General features: G+C 36.0%; 3 protein-coding genes and 1 long non-coding RNA gene across 4 annotated transcripts; 3 read left to right on the top strand and 1 right to left on the bottom strand.

Moving 5' to 3' along the window:
- Nucleotides 1-1,147: 1,147 nt before the first annotated feature.
- Nucleotides 1,148-2,908, top strand: LOC114537204. Its single transcript, XM_028558340.1, has one exon. It carries the CDS (start codon nucleotides 1,148-1,150, stop codon nucleotides 2,894-2,896), a length of 1,749 nt encoding a protein of 582 aa, XP_028414141.1. The 3' UTR covers nucleotides 2,897-2,908.
- Nucleotides 2,909-3,432: 524 nt separating this feature from the next.
- On the top strand, nucleotides 3,433-3,932 carry LOC114537198. The gene is made up of 3 exons (XR_003688562.1): nucleotides 3,433-3,507; nucleotides 3,583-3,654; nucleotides 3,789-3,932. It is a non-coding gene; the product is annotated as an uncharacterized LOC114537198 (long non-coding RNA).
- Nucleotides 3,932-4,910, bottom strand: LOC114537197. Its single transcript, XM_028558328.1, has 2 exons — nucleotides 4,856-4,910; nucleotides 3,932-4,783 (listed from the first exon to the last, which is right to left on the bottom strand). The coding sequence occupies exons 1-2, from the start codon at nucleotides 4,874-4,876 to the stop codon at nucleotides 4,016-4,018; spliced, it is 789 nt and encodes a 262-aa protein (XP_028414129.1). The 5' UTR covers nucleotides 4,877-4,910; the 3' UTR covers nucleotides 3,932-4,015.
- A 9,099-nt stretch (nucleotides 4,911-14,009) lies between these two features.
- LOC114537203 lies at nucleotides 14,010-17,865 on the top strand. The gene is made up of 3 exons (XM_028558339.1): nucleotides 14,010-14,175; nucleotides 14,268-16,455; nucleotides 16,650-17,865. The coding sequence occupies exons 1-3, from the start codon at nucleotides 14,010-14,012 to the stop codon at nucleotides 17,863-17,865; spliced, it is 3,570 nt and encodes a 1,189-aa protein (XP_028414140.1).
- Nucleotides 17,866-18,401: the final 536 nt, after the last annotated feature.

The following is an 18,401-nucleotide window of genomic DNA, read 5'->3' as shown; positions in this document are numbered from 1 at the left end:
GCCAGAGCCCAATGATAACCGATCACCGAAAGCTCCATTGAAACAACAGCCGAAAGTAGAAATCCCACTGGCCAGAAGACAACTGTTAATACGGAAAACACAGATTGGTATCTTTTAGGAAATAATTCCACTATCACAACATAATTCTGAAACACTATAGACAGTCCACAGCCAACGAAGAAAAGGTTTATCCAAAGCCAGTAATAGTTCGTTGAAAACGCGCTCACACATGAGAAAACAAGTATGAACGCGGCACCGCCGATAACTGAACGCTTTCTACCGTATTTGTCCGACACCCAACCCCAAAATATTGTCCCAACGCTCTTTCCGGCCGATGTAGAGATTGTCAATACCCCAGCCATAATTGAAGAGATATTCCAGTCTGGTTTCAAACTCGGAAGTATAGCGGGTAATATGGCTGTTCCCAGACCACATGTCATATATACGAGGCAAAGCAATACAAACACTTTCCAATGAAGAAGCCTCAATCCTATATCATCCAGAATCTCGTCGATTGAGCGAGATTTGAAAAGATTGTCTTTCACGGCTGCCTCTTCGGCATCTGGAATATGTTGGTATTTGACTTCGACCTTCGTACTTTGTTTGGGTTTCAACTCATCAGAACTTCTCGCTTCAGAAAGACGCATAGTTGGCAAAAACTGTTTTAATTTGGTCCATAGTCGTTCCATTTTCAATTGCTTGGTGGGTTCATAATATGAATAAAGATACACGCTTGAGCGGCCATGTTACCATGGTATAGTTAATTTGCATACTAATTAGTTGGAATCAGTGATGACACCATCAATGCACTTCAAAATCCGGTGATTCGCTACTTGGGGACTCTTCGAATTACAAAGAAATGCATGCATGCGTGATAATTATTCTGCCAAATATTCTGGCATGCATGTGACATGTCGCCATTGAATTCACCACTTGCACCGTGGGCGCCACGTGTACTTGACACGTGATCAAAAATGTAAACAATCGCAAAAGTTCGGACTTTACGGGTCACGCAAACTCTCACGCGATAGTATAGAAAACATTAGTACATTGCACGCAAATTGGGTTGTTCCGTAGTTTTTTCAAACTTGTGCTGTTCAAATTTTCTATTCTGTTTGATTAAAAAAGATATATATCTATATATATGATGTCGCGCGAAAACATAGATGATAAGTTCAAAGCGATGAGCGTGAAAGAGCTTCAAAAATATTTATCGGATCACGGCGTTACCGTAAGCGGCCATCTAAAACCTACTTTAATCAATATTGCATCTTCTGTCGAAAAAATGGGGTTGCCAGTTGATCCGAATTTTACAAAGGATGACCATAAAGAAAGTCTGGAGCGTCGATTATTTATTCATGATATTCAAATAAACGACCCGTTTACCATGAAAACAGAGAACAACTTCGTCCAGTCACCCCCATTTGGATTGTACGATATATTTAATCATTTAATATATCATTCCACCGTATATGATAAGCAAGGACTTGCTTCATACAAGTCATACGATGATTACAGACTGTTTGTAAACGGTTATGTCCATTCGTTACAAGCAACAACTTTACAAGATTGTGGAGTTCATGTGTACGTTGGTAAAGTGCAGCCAAGCATGAAATCAACAACTGACGACGGCAAAAGGTTTTACGAACTGTGGTTTATTTTAGAAGGTCGTGGACCAAATCGTGGTAGTGTTATAGATGCGTTTTGTACATGTAAAGGAGGCAGGGATGGTGGGTGCAAACATATAGCCGCTGCAATGTATTCGCTCGAGGATTTGTTGAACACCCGTGAGGAGGATAGCGTGACAAGCGGACCTTGTAAATGGACAAGAAAACCTCGCGTGAACACAGAGCCTTGTCCTGTGAAGGAGTTAAATATTACGAAGGATAGGATTGCACCTGCAGTTAAAGCAAAGAAAAGACCATACCAGTGGCTCCAAAATAAAGATTTTGATCCAAGGCAAATTCAGAAACCCGTAGACAACGAGGAAATTGCACGATTTACGTCGAGAATGAAAGAATTGAATCCTGGATCACCCCTCTTCCCACTGCTGAATAAATTATATTTATCAACAGATGAACCTTGCAAACCAACTTCACCTGCTTGTACCAAAGCACCACTGTCTGACCAGCAGAATAAACCATCTTTGGGTATAATGGCACAAAAAATTATCAAGTTACTCCATTTACACAGATCCCTAAGTCCAAATGATCTACTTGCATATTTGAAATTCAGTGATGAGGAAATCAAAAATATAAATGAATCCACTATTGAGCAATGGCAATCTGAGGACTGGTACATTCACAAACAAGGGTTCCTGTCGGCATCTAAATGCAAAAACTATTGCACCAGGCAAAACAGTATTAGAGAAGGAAAGTTTGATGGTTTTTGTAAACTGGCAAAACAGACTGTAAATGTTTCAGCTAGTGTACCAAGGGAAAAAATGCACAAGGACATCAATAATCCTAGGGAATGGGGATTAAACAATGAAGCAAATGCAAGAAATGCATACAAGAATGTACAAAGCCATTTGCATCATAATGTCCAACTTCAACATTGTGGCTTCATGATATCAGCTAAAAAACCTTTCATGGGAGCAAGTCTTGATGACATTAGAAGTTGTGGGTGCATAACTGGTTGCCCCAATGTAGCTGTTGAATATAAGTGTCCATGGTCGCATAAGGATAAAGATCCCAAGGCTGCATTTCTCTCAAAAGAAATTGGAGGTGTTATTGTCAATAGTAAATTATGTTTGCAAACAAGCTGCAAGTATTATTATCAAGTCCAGATGCAGATGTTTGTCAGTGGCTTGTTATTCTGTGATTTTGTTGTGTGGACAACAAAAGGAATTCAATGTGCAACAGTGCCATATGATGCTAATTTAGTTCATGAATGATGTAATTTTGCAATTGGAGGAGTTTTGGATAGGGCAGGTTGCACCTTTGCTGATATTAGAAGTTGAACATTTTACTGAAGAAGGTAATTACATATAATTTTGGAACTTATGCTTTAATTATTACTTCTTTCCAATAAAGAATATAGTTCTACATAACAAAGTTCTTGTAGAATATTGAAATTCCTTAATTTTCATCCATTTCAGATCACTCAAAATCTGAAGCGGAGACTGCCAAAGCGTGTGCAGGTTCTTGTGAAGATAAAGGTAACATTTCTCATTTGTGACTAATGATATAAGTTGTATACCTTTATCTTGCTTCTCTTTTTGTTCACACCTTGAAATTTATCAACAATAAATCTATGATTACAGGGCAAGATGGATCCATTTATATAATTGATGATGATTCTGAACCAATTGCAAATTCCTCCATTAAACTTAATGATGTTGAAATCAAAGAGCATGATCTATTTTCATTAACCCCTGGATAAAGAATTTATATGAATTATTAGTTGTCCTCATTGAATAGTATTTTAATTAGGTACCTGGATCACCTCTGCACTGTCAAAAATATTCCAAAAAAACACATGCAACTATCACATCATGTACTGAAGGTAAAATTATGTATGCATTCTGATATTTATGTTATTCCACACATCTCACTTCCAGCTTAATTTTTTATATAATAGGTTCCAAGGCAACAGATTGACAGTAACAGTTGTGGGATATATAATGCATTGTTCCTAAAGCATTTTTTAATGGTGAGCAAACATTTGAGTATAAAAATGAATCATATATATATTATATATATATATATATATATATATATATATATATATATATATATATATATATGTATATATATATATAATACATAATTATTCTTTTTCACTAGGATTTAGACATATATGAAAGTAACCCAAATCATTATGTCAATGAAAATCATCAATGGTTTACTTGTGAATACGCTGAAGAATACAGGAGACAAATTAAAAGGCAATGGGATATGCAGTTTTTACTCCACACTAAATTTGGAAAATCATAATTTTTGAGATCCAAAATGTAAATACAAAATATAACTGATTTCTATGTACATATAAAACAAAAAGATTCCTCATTTCTTCAATCTGTGTCTTTGATAATTGACGGTTGAAGATTGACCAGATAGGCACACACCTTAGCAATAGAATTTATGTAAGGCTTTATAGTAAGTGGAATTGGGCTTCTTAAAATTCTAAAAAGTTTTAGCTTTCTTATCATCCTCTCCACATGAACCCTCGCTCGAGCAATTCGACGGGTTAAAGTCACTGCTTGTTCAGATATTTTGTTCTTTGCCATGATTGGAGGAGCCAACAAGTATACATGGTGAAGGGCGAGGATGTCCTGAATGTTAAAACCTTTGTCTGCCATGACAACGTCATTAGCTTCCAAAGCATTAAGAAAACCACTTCTTTGCACTATAGATTTGTCACTGATTGACCCACTATATAATTCTGAAACAAAATTAAAATGACAGATCGGAGAGAGGGAAACCAACAGCTTGAAAGTATTTGCTGACTTGTATCCACTATATGTTCTACGTTGGCTTGATGGATTGGAAGGTTTTTCAATGTAGAATTCAGTACAATCAATTACAGCTCGAAGATTTGGATAAGGTCTGAAAACCTTTGGTCTTTGTAAACCTTCCATTTCAGTTAGGGTAGAAAAAGGTAACAGGAACTGTAACTCCTTCTCCAAAAACAGCACCCAGGTAGTGACTATTCTGCTACAGGTTGACTCAGATATTCCGAAATTGTTGGCCAGCATAAGTAATGTTGGACTTCGCTTTAACCTCACCAAAGTCATCACAAACTGTTCTTTAATACTCAGGGTTGTTTGTATAACTTTTTGCTATAGATAAATAAAATGGTCAAATATTAACAAGAAGACCAAGCAAAACATACCAAACTGGTATTTACTGACCTTCACATGCTTTTTATCCATCTTAGATTTTTTCAGTTTAACACTCTTTCGCCCTTTCCACAACTTTAGCTTCTTTGCCTTTGACTTCAAGTGACCGAGAAGCAATTGTATTGACTTATTTGTTAAACCTTGAATATAAATAAAATAATGAAGTATAATGTAATGCAATATATATAATTATTTATTCAAAGGATTATATATACAAACATACCTGTGTAGTGGAAAGTTTTTTTTGGATCATCTACCAACGCCATAAACAACTGCCTTCGTAACCGCTTAATATTTTTCAGTTCAGAGTCTTTGTACAGCGAAATGTCGGTCAAATCAATATCAGTCTACATAACAAAAATATGTGCGAGTATTGAGTCACTTTGACATAAATTGTAATCCATGTAAAATAAAATCCATCTGAGTGCTGAGAAATTAATACGTGTATTTAAATTCCATGTACGCAGTGTACAACAAACCTGTGTACATGTACTGTTATGTTTCACTGTACTTTTCGGCGGAGAACAACCCGAGTTAAATGCATTAAGTTCTTTGTTATTTGTTCTTTGTTTGTCATTAAGTTCATTAAGTTCACTATTAATAGTGTCTTCATTTGCATCAATCGCGTCGACTTTTTCCACGCTCAAATTTAATAAACTTTCGGCAAGAGATAATTCTTCCGAAGATCTCGCTGTGCTCGATGACAAATTCAAAAGTGCCTCAGCAACCTCCTTCTCAAAAGCGCGTTGTTTTCTCTTGGTAGGGCTACGTCGTTTCCTTTCAAATCGTTTAGCCTTAACAAAAACACGATTTTTAGTTGGGATGCGTTCATTAATGCATGTCGAAAATCATTACTTAATAATTTTATTTAATGCATATTATTACCTTTTCATTGCTCGAGACGGCGGACACAGGATCTGGGTTTTCCTTCGTTGGTCCATTGGTACCGATAAAATGTAAACTACAAATGTAGCTGTCTTTCGTGCAAACGAAATTATCACCTCGGTGACACGCGATTATCCATTTTCTTCTCCTCTCTGCCGATCGTACAATACCAGGAAAATGATAAAATTTAATTGGGTCATTGTTTTTATTTCTCTTATGCAGGTGCGGGTATCTTGAATCATTTTTACATGTTCCCCAAGCGCATCTTTTAGTTGCGACCATAGTCCGAACTTTTGCGTGCAATGTACTAATGTTTTCTATACTATCGCGTGAGAGTTTGCGTGACCCGTAGTCCGAACTTTTGCGATTGTTTACATTTTTGATCACGTGTCAAGTACACGTGGCGCCCACGGTGCAAGTGGTGAATTGCCTTTGTACACCTTTCGTTTATTAACTCGCATTGCGCATGCGCAAGCGAGTTCTTAAAACCAGGGCCGTTTTTTTTATTATTATGGTCGAGAATTTTGTCCCCCCTTGCAGGCACGGTACCTGCACAACCTTCACATATGGTTTGCTATGGTTTGCTTACATTTCCACGTCGCCGGACATTTACATCAAAGAGTAAATATAATATATATATTTACTCTTTGTTTACATATTACTTATTTTAGCTCGATCTCAAAGCTGCGGTTGTCACGAGAGCTAAATATTGTGAATTATATGGTTGGCAAGTACTATTCGATCTATTTATATTTTATAACGATCATCTTATAGTTATGTACAAATACTCACGATGAGCAGAATCAGTAAGCCTACACCGAAGGACGGCGATTTATTTATATTTTATAACGATATTCTTACATACAAATACTCACGATGAGCACAATCAGTTAGCCTACACCGAAGGACCGCTAGCGCAATTTTGAAACGGGCTTTAGTTTAGACGAAATATCTGGAAGTCTTGTTACAATTATTATACTGCCTTTCCCTGCTAGCAGAGGTTTCTATTATCTTTATATGATGGGATTTCAATCTGTATGGCGAAGTATTACAAAATTACGGATATTCAGCATCGACATCTTATTGTATTTGCGATGCAACAAGTATATGTGGACAATAACATAGTTAATGAGATCCATTGAATTTTAAACGACTATCCAAACCATTTACTTCAATAACTGTGGATGGACGTATTGCAAACTATATTACCCACGTAATAAATAAATATGCGAAGTAGTTTTCTCCTGTGCTTTTGTTTCAGACAAATAGCGGTATACAAGCATGACTTTATTACTAATACTCATACTGTACATATGTACTTCATTGTGGGTTGGGTAGAGAGATTTTATAGACATAATTCAAGAAACAAAATAATGGCTTTTGTCTCATGTTCATAATAATAATCATGCTCAATAAATCATTGCTTCAGTATAAAAACAGAAACTGGGCTATAAGATCTAATAGTGATAATATATTTACTTCCTTGTGGGTTGGGTAGAGGGATTTTATAGACATATTATTCAAGAAACAAAATAATGGCTTTTGTCTCATGTTCATAATATGTTCATGCTCAAATCTTTGCTTCAGTATATTTAAATAAACTGGGCCACAAGATCTAATAGTGATAATAGATCTTGGTAACAAGCTCTATAATTCTGCTTAATCAAGATTGTCAAGACAAACATTAAATCACAATCATAATATATAATATATATATATATATATATATATATGTATATATATATATATATATATATATATATATATATATATATATATATATATATATATATCATAATCACAATACCTACCCCAAACCTCAACTTGAGGTATGCTACTGGGGCAATGCTCAAAATTGAACATTTCCTGATCCACGACAATGCAAATTATCTGTATTTTAATGTAGTATCAGTATGATATTTATGAGTATGCATACTTGTGTAACAGGCAGAGGTCAATGTTATCTAACAAAGACAAAGAGACAAAGTACCGAAGAGTAAGCACCAAAATAAATGCTGTATCTCAAACTATTTGTACTTAACCACGAGGTTTCAATATCCAATGAATATATGATTAATAACAAAGTCTATTAACATTCAGAACACAATAAAAATTAATTATAATAACTTGTAGGTACACCACGTAAGTATTAAATACTGCAAAGCTTTCGGTCCGTTAACCCGGACCTTCATCAGTGCAATTACTTGAATACACGTTTGCGCGTCACTTAAATATCATGTTAGTCGTGATTAGTTTGCTCGCGCTATTAATTAAACGGTTTCATTTAATTATGTTCTAATTAATGCGCGCGCCCTAGACAAGTATTTGACTAAGAGACACCGAAAAGAGCACGCCACGTACTATTAAGTTGCTTTCCCTCTTGGACGATAGTTTGATGTTTATAAATTTCAATAGATTCTCTCATTTTACGAGAGACAGTAAACTTATCGTTTGCTAAAATGGTAGCATCGTTCCATTTAATGCGATGATCATAAGTCCATGCATGGTGAGCTACTGCAGACTTATCCAGTTTACCTTTCTCGCAGTTCGTCTTATGTTCTTTAAGACGTATTAACTAATCACGACTAACATGATATTTAAGTGACGCGCAAACGTGTATTCAAGTAATTGCACTGATGAAGGTCCGGGTTAACGGACCGAAAGCTTTGCAGTATTTAATACTTACGTGGTGTACCTACAAGTTATTATAATTACTAAAGTCGCCATGCAATCATACAAGAAAATTACAATAAAAATTGTTTATAATAAGAATATCAATGTTTTTGTCACAAAAGTTTAGTGGACAGGTATGAACAGTAAAACATGGGCAGTAAATGGCAACAGAATACAAAAATTTCACTATGCTAGTTTGCAGAATGGCCTACAAACATTAAATTACAGTAATAAATGTGAATTTTTTTCACTATCCAATGAATAATAGTTAATAACATAATTAAGATGTAAAATTGTATAAACAAAGCAAGAATATCAACTTTTTTTTCACATGCAAGTTTTAACCCCTCTAAAACAGTAAATTAATAACATAATATGGATTTATGCTGATATGAACACGAACACCAGGTTATGGTGAAAAAATTTATAACTAAGTCAAAAAGTTGTTAGTGCATGACACACTGACTGACAGTAGAAGTCAATTACGGTTAAAACTTAAATACTAAATAGCGACGTGCAGTACCTTAGTAATTACGTTGCTAATCACATTGTATCGGAAAGTAATGTTTTTAACAGCAATCAGCCTTTTCTCGATGTCATCCGAGGGAGTTGAACTCAAAATAATTTGAGGCTTCCCTATCAGCAGATCATTCATCACATCAGTGAATGCCGTAAGCCAAAGTTCTTTTTGATCTTCGCCTGGTAACTCCACAAGCAGCTCGATGGAGGCATTTGTTTTACATGTCGCCTTTCGTTGGCGTGCTCCACATGTTTTCGCACCGCACTTTAGGACTCGTCTATCCTGTAAAAGGCTCTTCAATTTTGCGATTACATGACCTGCAAGCGGGGAAAATGTTCAGCTTTCTCACCATCTCGAATCGGTCAACTGTGACTTCAGATTCTCTGCTTTCAAGCATCTCCGGACCCATTAAATTTTCAACAACTTGTTCTACTTCTTTAACGGTGGACGTGAAAGTTGTGGAAAGGTACGTGCTGCCCTGGAAGGATCTTGCCACAAGGTTGTCAAATTGGTAGCTTCTCCCACCAATAACCATGCCAATGAAACGATCCCACAAGTGTATTGTTGCTGTGCCGGTCCCATCCTCTAGCACGCAGTCATCTTTCACCAATGCGAAGTTCTCCGGCCCCTTCGTTTTCAGCGCTACTTGTCTGGGTGCTTCACAGCCCAAGGATATCGCTGCTTTGACACTGATCTTTTGATTTGGGCGCAAAGTTGAAACCTGATCCAGTGTAATGGGTGAAGAAACATCTAGCGAAGATCTTGAGGACGAACCATTCGACGGCTCTTGAGAATCGTTGTAGTCAAAGCCCACATCCGAATTGGGTGCAACACGCACACAGGATAGCTGGTTGAAAACAAGGTGACCGCCGTCATTCTCCTTCGCGTTGACCAGCACGACAGGGGATTTACTATTTTCTAACTCCTTTAGTTGTTTATGGCTTGACGTGTTGTATCCCAAGACTCTTCGCACTTTTGAAGGACTTGTTTGCAGATCGAAGTCGAACCAGTTGGTCTTCCCGCTTCTTGACAGCCGAATGGGACTTAAGTTGTGGATAAATCCTTGATTAGCATCTAAAAATACGAAAACGTTCAAGTTTATACCATTGCACCAGTGGTTTATATAGCAGTGCAAAGCTGAAACGTTGTAGACGACTTCACAACAACCGTGGGTAGTGGTAACGCGTGACTTTTGCAGGGTTGTGAACTTTACACCAGCTGAATATTCAAGATTGTATATTAGCATACATACCTGAGTTTCTCTTTTGTGCCATGTCGTTAAAAACAGTTGTAAGGAGCTCTATAAAAACAACTCGCCGTTCGTCGTGCCTCGTGGCCACTGCAAAGAAGCCAGAATTCAGTCAACCAATAAGATTTTGATACGATATTTCGTCACCAACGCATTGGGCCAACCACCGCAATTTATATCGGGCACGTGCCGGAAGTAAAGACGTAAAGAAACTACTGGCCTGTATAGTCACTGGTATAGTCAACCCAAGTTACCCAACCACGGTTCACGTACAGGGCTCTCACATTTGGGGAAATTTCCCCAAAACGGGGAAATTGGTGGATTTTTGGGGAGCGATCTGGGGAATCACTCTTTTCGGGGAAATTTTTTGGGAATTTTTTCGAATGTTGCTGAAACTCGTGCTTCAGTTGTTTTTGCCTGGTTTTTATGTTAAACATGATTATTTTGGTCTAATTGGTCACATGTGGCAAGCAGCATTGTTTTATTCGCGACTTGAGAGTATTTTACAAATTGGCACAAAAGGTGTAATGTTATGTTATGCAATTACAGAGTAAAACATGTTTTAAATATTTTGACGCCAAGATACTTTTCGTTATTTCACTGTAGTAGCAATATAACTGCCAATGTAAAATTTTGTATGAATTATTTATTTTTAAACAATTTAAAGTGTATTTTCTGGTAAATAATTGAAAAGGTGTAAATAACGCAATAGCTATACTTGTGTTATACTATATATACTACGTTATTTGTGTCTAAGGAATTCTTCGGAAATCTGGGGAAATTTTTAGAAATTTTTGAGGAATTCATCAATTTCGTTGTGAGAGCCCTGTTCACGTAATCACGTCGCCTAGTCGCCTACCCAGTTTTACAGTAATGAGTAGCTTCGTCAACGCCATGTGGCTTGTAACAACGTCTATTATTATATTGCTCAATCTGCTTACAACTGCACACACAGAGCGCAGTAGGCCAACACTAAAAGATGAAGAGCTCTTATTTCGAACTACTAGGCCGTTCTGCTGCTCAGACAGACAACCCAATAACAAATCTATTGAGAAATCTATACCTATGAGTATGACATATTTGACAACCACTATCACTATGTCTATGACCATGAGTATTAGTGTTCGCAAGAAGATGATGAATATGAGCAGCATCGATAACAATTTATATTCCAGGTCTATACGAGGTGAATATGTTTCATCTAGAAGCTCTGTTACGGTGGCAATGCTGTCTCGTATACCTGGTTTGTGCGCTGCAAGAAGAAAAGCATACACCTTTATAAATAAATGGTATGTTATGGGTTTTATGTTTGTGATGTTTATTGCAATTGCTTGTAACAAATATTGGAGAGTCCATTGTATTAACAGACAAAATCACAAAGAATTTAAATATGTAAAACAATTAGATCGACCTGCAGTGCCCATAGATTTAAATGATGACCGCATGACTACCATGACTATACGCACTTCGCAGTCCCTCAAACCGTACAGTTGCCTCGATGTTACTGTTAGGTCTCGTAAAGCCAAATTTCAGCACCACTACTGCAACTCTTTCATGACTTTAACTTTAAATCGTCGACACTTTCATAGTAGACGCGATCGAGAACCAAGCCGAATCTCAGGTAAGAAGCTATCACGAGTTTTTGAGAAAAGTAGAGAATTGCGAAGGCGCTTACGCAAGTATATTAGGAAGAAAGTTCCCAAGTCTTCACATCTCCATCGTTTTTTGTATGCTTCAACTCATGAACGTAAACGATTCTTAAATTCTCAACAATTACACAGTTATTTAAAAAGGCCCCGAAAATGGCGAAGGAAAAAGCGTTTATGCATAAACAGTGTGTTCGAAAACAATCGATGTTTAGGACTAGCTCTTTCAAAAGCAACAAGGAACATACATTTTGTAAAATACATAAATTTAAAAACTTAAATCACTTAAAAAACTGTTGCAAGTTTAATCTTAGTAGAGACATTGAAAAAAACCCCGGACCGGTGTTTGTTGAACCAACTAGAACTATCCATGCACCTTACAGTCAGGGTAATGTTGCAGTGTTTGGCCCCAATGCAGGTACACAATGTGTAGCTATGAGTTTATGTGCTTTGATTTATAAGTACACTGAAGCAGCAATAACATGTCCAGACGATCTTATGGTAATTATGGATATTGGTAATGAACTCTATTCTGCATTATCAAGATTATCTAGACAAACATTTTTATTGTTAACTGAATTACCTAACATGGTTACAGTATTTGATACAAATTACCATCTTCAGTTCAGTGAAAGTTACACTGGTGGACTCCCTGCACAAACTATCAATGATGACAATCCTTATGTTGTGCCTTTTACTTGTGCTATGCAAAATTTGTTGCAACAAAATTATGATTCATTCCTCGTTACAATTGGATGCAATACAGTGTCAGTTTATTTGATGCCAAATGGCTCACTAAAAATATTTGATTCACATGCAAGAGATTCCTTTGGTATGCCTCAACCACATGGGACATGTGTATTGTTAGAAGTATCCTCTGTCGATCGATTGGCTGAATATTTTAAAACCTGTTACAATCGTGATGTTTTGTTTGAATTGAAAGGAGTTAAAATTGTTATTGGTAATGAACAACCAACAAATAGCACAACATGACCATGTAGAATCAGGTGAATTGGTGGACACATCACACAAAGAAGCTGATATAATCACATTTTCAGAATTGTGTGCAATATATATTTACTCTATTTGTTTTTCTACAATTAAATCATCTACATACTGGGATGATTCCACAAGAGATGCTATTGCAGAAAATGCTATCCTATTTACAAATCCCTGAACATTAAAAATAATATTACATATCTGGAAGACTTCCCACAAAGATTGTTTATTCTTGATGCTGAGGTTGACATAGTATACACAACAAGACAACAGGGTATTTATCTGTTCAAAGTAAAGCTGTACTTGTGAAGTTAATCTCACAAAATACTGCAAACAACACTGGATTTTTGGTGTGGTTTTCTGATTTCTGTTTAGCTTGCATTTTCAACCATAAAAAATGTGTACAAAATATTTTATTGCATACAATGATATGCTAAGGAAAATTGGTTTGAAATTTGTGATACCCCAAATTGTTTAATTAATAAACTCTACGAGTTTTCTAGTAAAGTAAAATGTCAAAATGTGTCATACGATGTTCAATTTTTATTTTGTTCGCACAAGTTGTCAAATTCAGAGAGGCAGAAAGTAGTAAGAAACTTAAATCCTCTGAACAGAAAAGAACAATGTCAGGAAAACGCAAAAGTGATTATACAAATTTGGGTCCTGCAGAGAAAAAACAATGTTTGGCAAAGCGGAAAGAAAATTATAAATATATGGATCCTTTAAAAAAGAAAGCCCTTCTTGATACAAATACTGAAAAATACAAATCAATGAGTGATTTAAAAAAGAAAGTTCTTCTTGAAAACTGTGCTAAGAAATATAGCTCAATGGATCCTTTAAAAAAGAATGTTCTCCTTCAAACACGTGCTAAGAAATATAATTCTATGGATCCTGCAAAAAAGATGAACATTTGAAGAAGAAATATGAGAAGTGCAAGTCCAAGCAATCTGACTTAAATAACTGTATATCAACATTTAAGTCAAAAATAAGAGATGGGCCATTTTTTGTATGTTCAATTTGTCAGCGGTTATTGTACAGGAAATCAGTTGTTTTATTGCAAAAATCTACATATGACAATAGCATGCTAAATGTGTTCACCAATGTCAAATCGTTCGATCAAAACAGTACATTTGCAAAACATGCCATTCTAAAGTCTCAAAGGGTAAAACACCATGTCAAGCCGTATGTAATGACATGTATGTTGATGACATACCAAATGAATTGCTGTGCTTAGAAAAGCTTGAGCAGATTCTTCTAGCACAAAGAATAGTTTTTGAAAAAATTATTGTGATGCCAAAAGGACAGCAGAAAAAAGTAAAAGGAGCAATATGTAATGTGCCTGTTGAATGTGACCAGTCCTGTAAAATTTTACCTCGTCCACCAGAAAGATCTGGTATCATTATGTTGAAGCTAAAAAGGAAGCTTGAATTTAGGGGTCATGTTTATTTCCAGGCAGTACGCCCTCAGTTGTTTTGAATGCCTTAAACTGGCTTAAGGTCAACAACCCATTGTATCATAACATAACAATTGATATTAGCAGTCTTGGAGATAATGTGACAAGTCTTCAGCAGCAACAATGCCATGATGATCTTACAACAAACAAAAATAATCTGTCAGATAACAGGCAACATCATGTCTCAGATCCAAATGATCATGATGATGTTGAAGAACAGGATGACCCATTAAATGAGTATCGCCAAGCACCTAATGAGACCTGTTTACAATCTGTATTACCAGATTACCCAATTGCAATAACACAAAACAGTAAAAATTGCTCATTAGGCAATGAAGTGTATAACATTGCACCTGGTGAAAACAAACACCCTGTTTCATTAATGATGGATAAAAATTGTGAAGAGCTTGCATTTCCTGTACTGTTTCCAAAAGGTAGATTTGGCTTCACACATGAACGGACAATTAAATTGTCACCAGTAAAATACTTCAATGCTAGACTTTTACATTATAGTGGAAGGTTTGCAACCAACCCGGAATACCTTTTCTTTGCCCAGTTTATAACAGAACAAAAGAAAGTATCTGACAGTATTAACATAGCCATGAAAAAAATACAAGGACAACCTGTCACTGCATCTGAAATAAAATCAAATGTAAATAAATTAAAAGGGCTGATTTGTCAAGACCAAGCATATTTATTTTTAAGACAGATTCCAGGTACACCACCATATTGGCAAAAATTTATGTATGAAGTAGTAGCAATGGTGAAACAATTAGGCATCCCAACATGGTTTATGACATTGTCATGTGCTGATCTTAGATGGACAGAATTATTTCAAATTATTGCTAAAACACAAGGTAATGACATCACAGATGAGGAAATTCAGGCTTTATCTTACAACGATAGATGTTCAATGTTGAATCTTAATCCTGTTGTTGTTGCAAAACACTTCCAACATAGAGTTGAAACTTTCTTCACTGAAGTTTTACTTCGTGCAAATAACCCAATTGGCAAAATAATGTACTATGCACTTCGTATTGAGTTCCAAATGAGAGGATCACCTCATTTACATGCTTTAATCTGGACCTCTGATTGCCCTAAGTTAACCTCTGATAGCAAGGAGGCTTATATACAATTCATTGATAATCATGTACATGCCAACCTTCCAGATAAAAACATAGAACCAGAGTTACATGAGTTAGTCAAAACATATCAAAAACACAATCACTCCAAAACTTGCAGAAAATACAAAAATGTTAGTTGCAGATTTAATTTTGGGCAATTCTTCACAAACAGAACAATTGTAGCAGAACCTCTGAGTGATGAATTAGATGAACAAGCGAAAACTAACCTGCTTGAAAGACGAATGCAAATCTTAAGTCCAGTCAAACAAAAAATTGATGAAGTTCTTAACCCATCCAAAACAACTTATGATGCCTCATTAAGTGACTCAGATATTTTAAAGTCTTTGGATATCACTGAAGAGCAATATTACTGGGCATTATCTATTTCCCCTGATTCAGACTTTGAGCTACATCTTAAAAGACCTGTAGATAGCTGTTTTATTAATAATTATTTTGTTGCTGGTATGAAGGGCTTTGCAGCAAATGTTGACTTGCAACCTGTATTCAATCATTATAAATGTATAACATATGTATGCTCGTACTTTACTAAAGATGAGACTGAATGTTCACAAGCTATTATGAATGCAGCAAAAGAGGCAAAAGCTGCCAATATGAGCATTAGAGAAGGCTTGAAAAAAGTTGGTGCTGCCTTTCTATCCACCAGAGAAGTGAGCTCACAAGAATGTGTTTACCGAGCAATGCCTGAACTTTGGTTGAGGAAAATATTTCCAAGAACAGTATTTGTCAACACAAATCTCCCAGAACAGAGGGTCCGGATGACTAAAACTCAGGAAGAACTTGATGATCTAGATGATGATAGTACAGATATATTTAAATCAAATATTGTTGAACGTTATGTCATTAGACCAACATCTATAGCTCTAGTTGATAGCATGTGCCTTGCAGAATTTGCAGCATACTATTACAAAGATTATAAACTAGACTGTGAAACACAAGATGGCCAGCCAGATATCTTAACAGATGACATAATTGAAAACCAAAGTACAATCACCAATAGAGTACAAGCTCTACCAAAAACAATCAAATTGCTTAACAAAAATGAGTACATGAAACGTCGAAAAGTGAAAGTGTTAAGATACCATACACCAAATAAAAAGAAACAACCAGAATTATACTTCCATCACCTACTTATGCTATATTACCCATGGCGACATGAAAATAATTTGTTGGCTTCAACCAAACATATACATCCAAATTTTATGAAGCAGATGTTCAAAAAATTGTACAACTCAACAGATCAATATTTGAACCTGATGCAGATGCCATTAGCGAAGCATTTGACATACTTAAAGCTAACCAAGGCAACCTTGGTCAATCATTTGATGCACTTAATGATCAGGAAAATGCAGATGTACAAGATGAGATGCCAGATGATGTAAACCAAGATGAATTGTTCAATGAACAGTTACCATCACATCTTGATCCAGCACAATGTAATAATGAATCCACACCTGGAGCTATTGCAACTTATCACCAACCAACAGAAATCTCTGATGATCTATTACGTCAAAATATCAGATCACTAAACAAACAACAACGTCTTGCATATGATACATTCCTCACATGGTGTCGCAATAAAATGAAGAACTTGAACAGTCTAAAACCAGTTGACATAGATCCAATCTATCTGTTCTTGACTGGAGGTGGTGGTGCCGGAAAAAGTCATGTCATTAAAACAATATACCATACAGCAGTTAAGACGTTTAGACACCCTCCTGTTAACCCTGAGTTACCAACTGTATTGCTAATGGCACCCACAGGTGTAGCTGCAATAAATATTGATGGAACAACAATTAATACTGGTCTTGCTATTCCTAAAGAAGCTGGTGATATTGTACCACCATTGTCTGACCAAAGAAAGACCCAATTAAGATTAACATTGTCAGAGTTAAAGCTTATTGTTGTTGATGAAATTTCTATGGTAGGAAACACAACTTTGCTTAATATTCATCAGAGATTAAAAGATATATTTGGTACACCAAGTTCTCTGTTATTTGCAGGAATCTCTATCATAGTCGTAGGTGATCTTTGTCAACTACCACCAATACGTAAGAAGTTTGTTTTTGATACTTACAGAAATAATATTTATAATTTATGCCATCCATGGAGAGTATTCCAAATGATAGAACTCGTAGAAATCATGAGACAAAGAAATGATAAAGCATTTATTGAACTTCTTAACAGAATAAGAACTGCTAACCAGACAGAAGATGATATAAAGGTAATCCAATCAAGATCAGTATCCCCAGATGACCCTAATTACCCATCACATGCACTCCATATTTGGGCAGAGAACTCACCAGTTAACAAACACAATAATGAGAAATTAGAACAACTTGCTGGACCATTGTTTGTTCTAAAAGCTAAAGATCAATTCCCACCAAATGTGAGAAACAAGATATTGATAAAGTTCTTGCAAGGAAACGTTCTGAAACAGGTGGACTTGATTTAGTAATTCACATCAAGGAAGGTGCCAGAGTAATGTTGACAAGCAATATTAGCATTGCAGACAGACTTATCAATGGACAAATGGGAACTGTTTAAAGTTGATGTCAATCCAACTAACCAGAAACCAACCATTGTTTACATTAAATTTGATGATCCAAATGCTGGTAAAAATCTTCTTAAGACTACTAGCAACCTGTTGGCAAGAGAACATCAAGTTGTCCCAATTGAACCTGTTTTGGTGAAGATTAAAATAAGACCAGGTAAACCATCATCCCCAGAAATACAGAGAGTACAATTTCCTGTGACACTAGCTTGGGCATGTACTGTACATAAAGTTCAAGGTTTAACACTTGATGAAGTAGTAGTCAGCATGGAGTTAGTAAATCAGAGATCATTTAACTATGGACAAATTTATGTTGCCTTAAGCAGAGCAACTTCGTTACAAGGTCTGCATATTTTAGGAGAGATTGCTAGTAAACATGTGAAAACAAACCCAAAGGTTCTTGAAGAATATGAAAGATTAAGGAAAGAATGTATTGT

The sequence above is a fragment of the Dendronephthya gigantea genome, unplaced genomic scaffold (assembly GCF_004324835.1).
Source record: "Dendronephthya gigantea isolate DGI-Jeju-01 unplaced genomic scaffold, DenGig_1.0 000153F, whole genome shotgun sequence".
NCBI classification, from domain to species: Eukaryota; Metazoa; Cnidaria; class Anthozoa; order Malacalcyonacea; family Nephtheidae; genus Dendronephthya; species Dendronephthya gigantea.
This window is presented reverse-complemented; position numbering and strand designations above follow the sequence as displayed.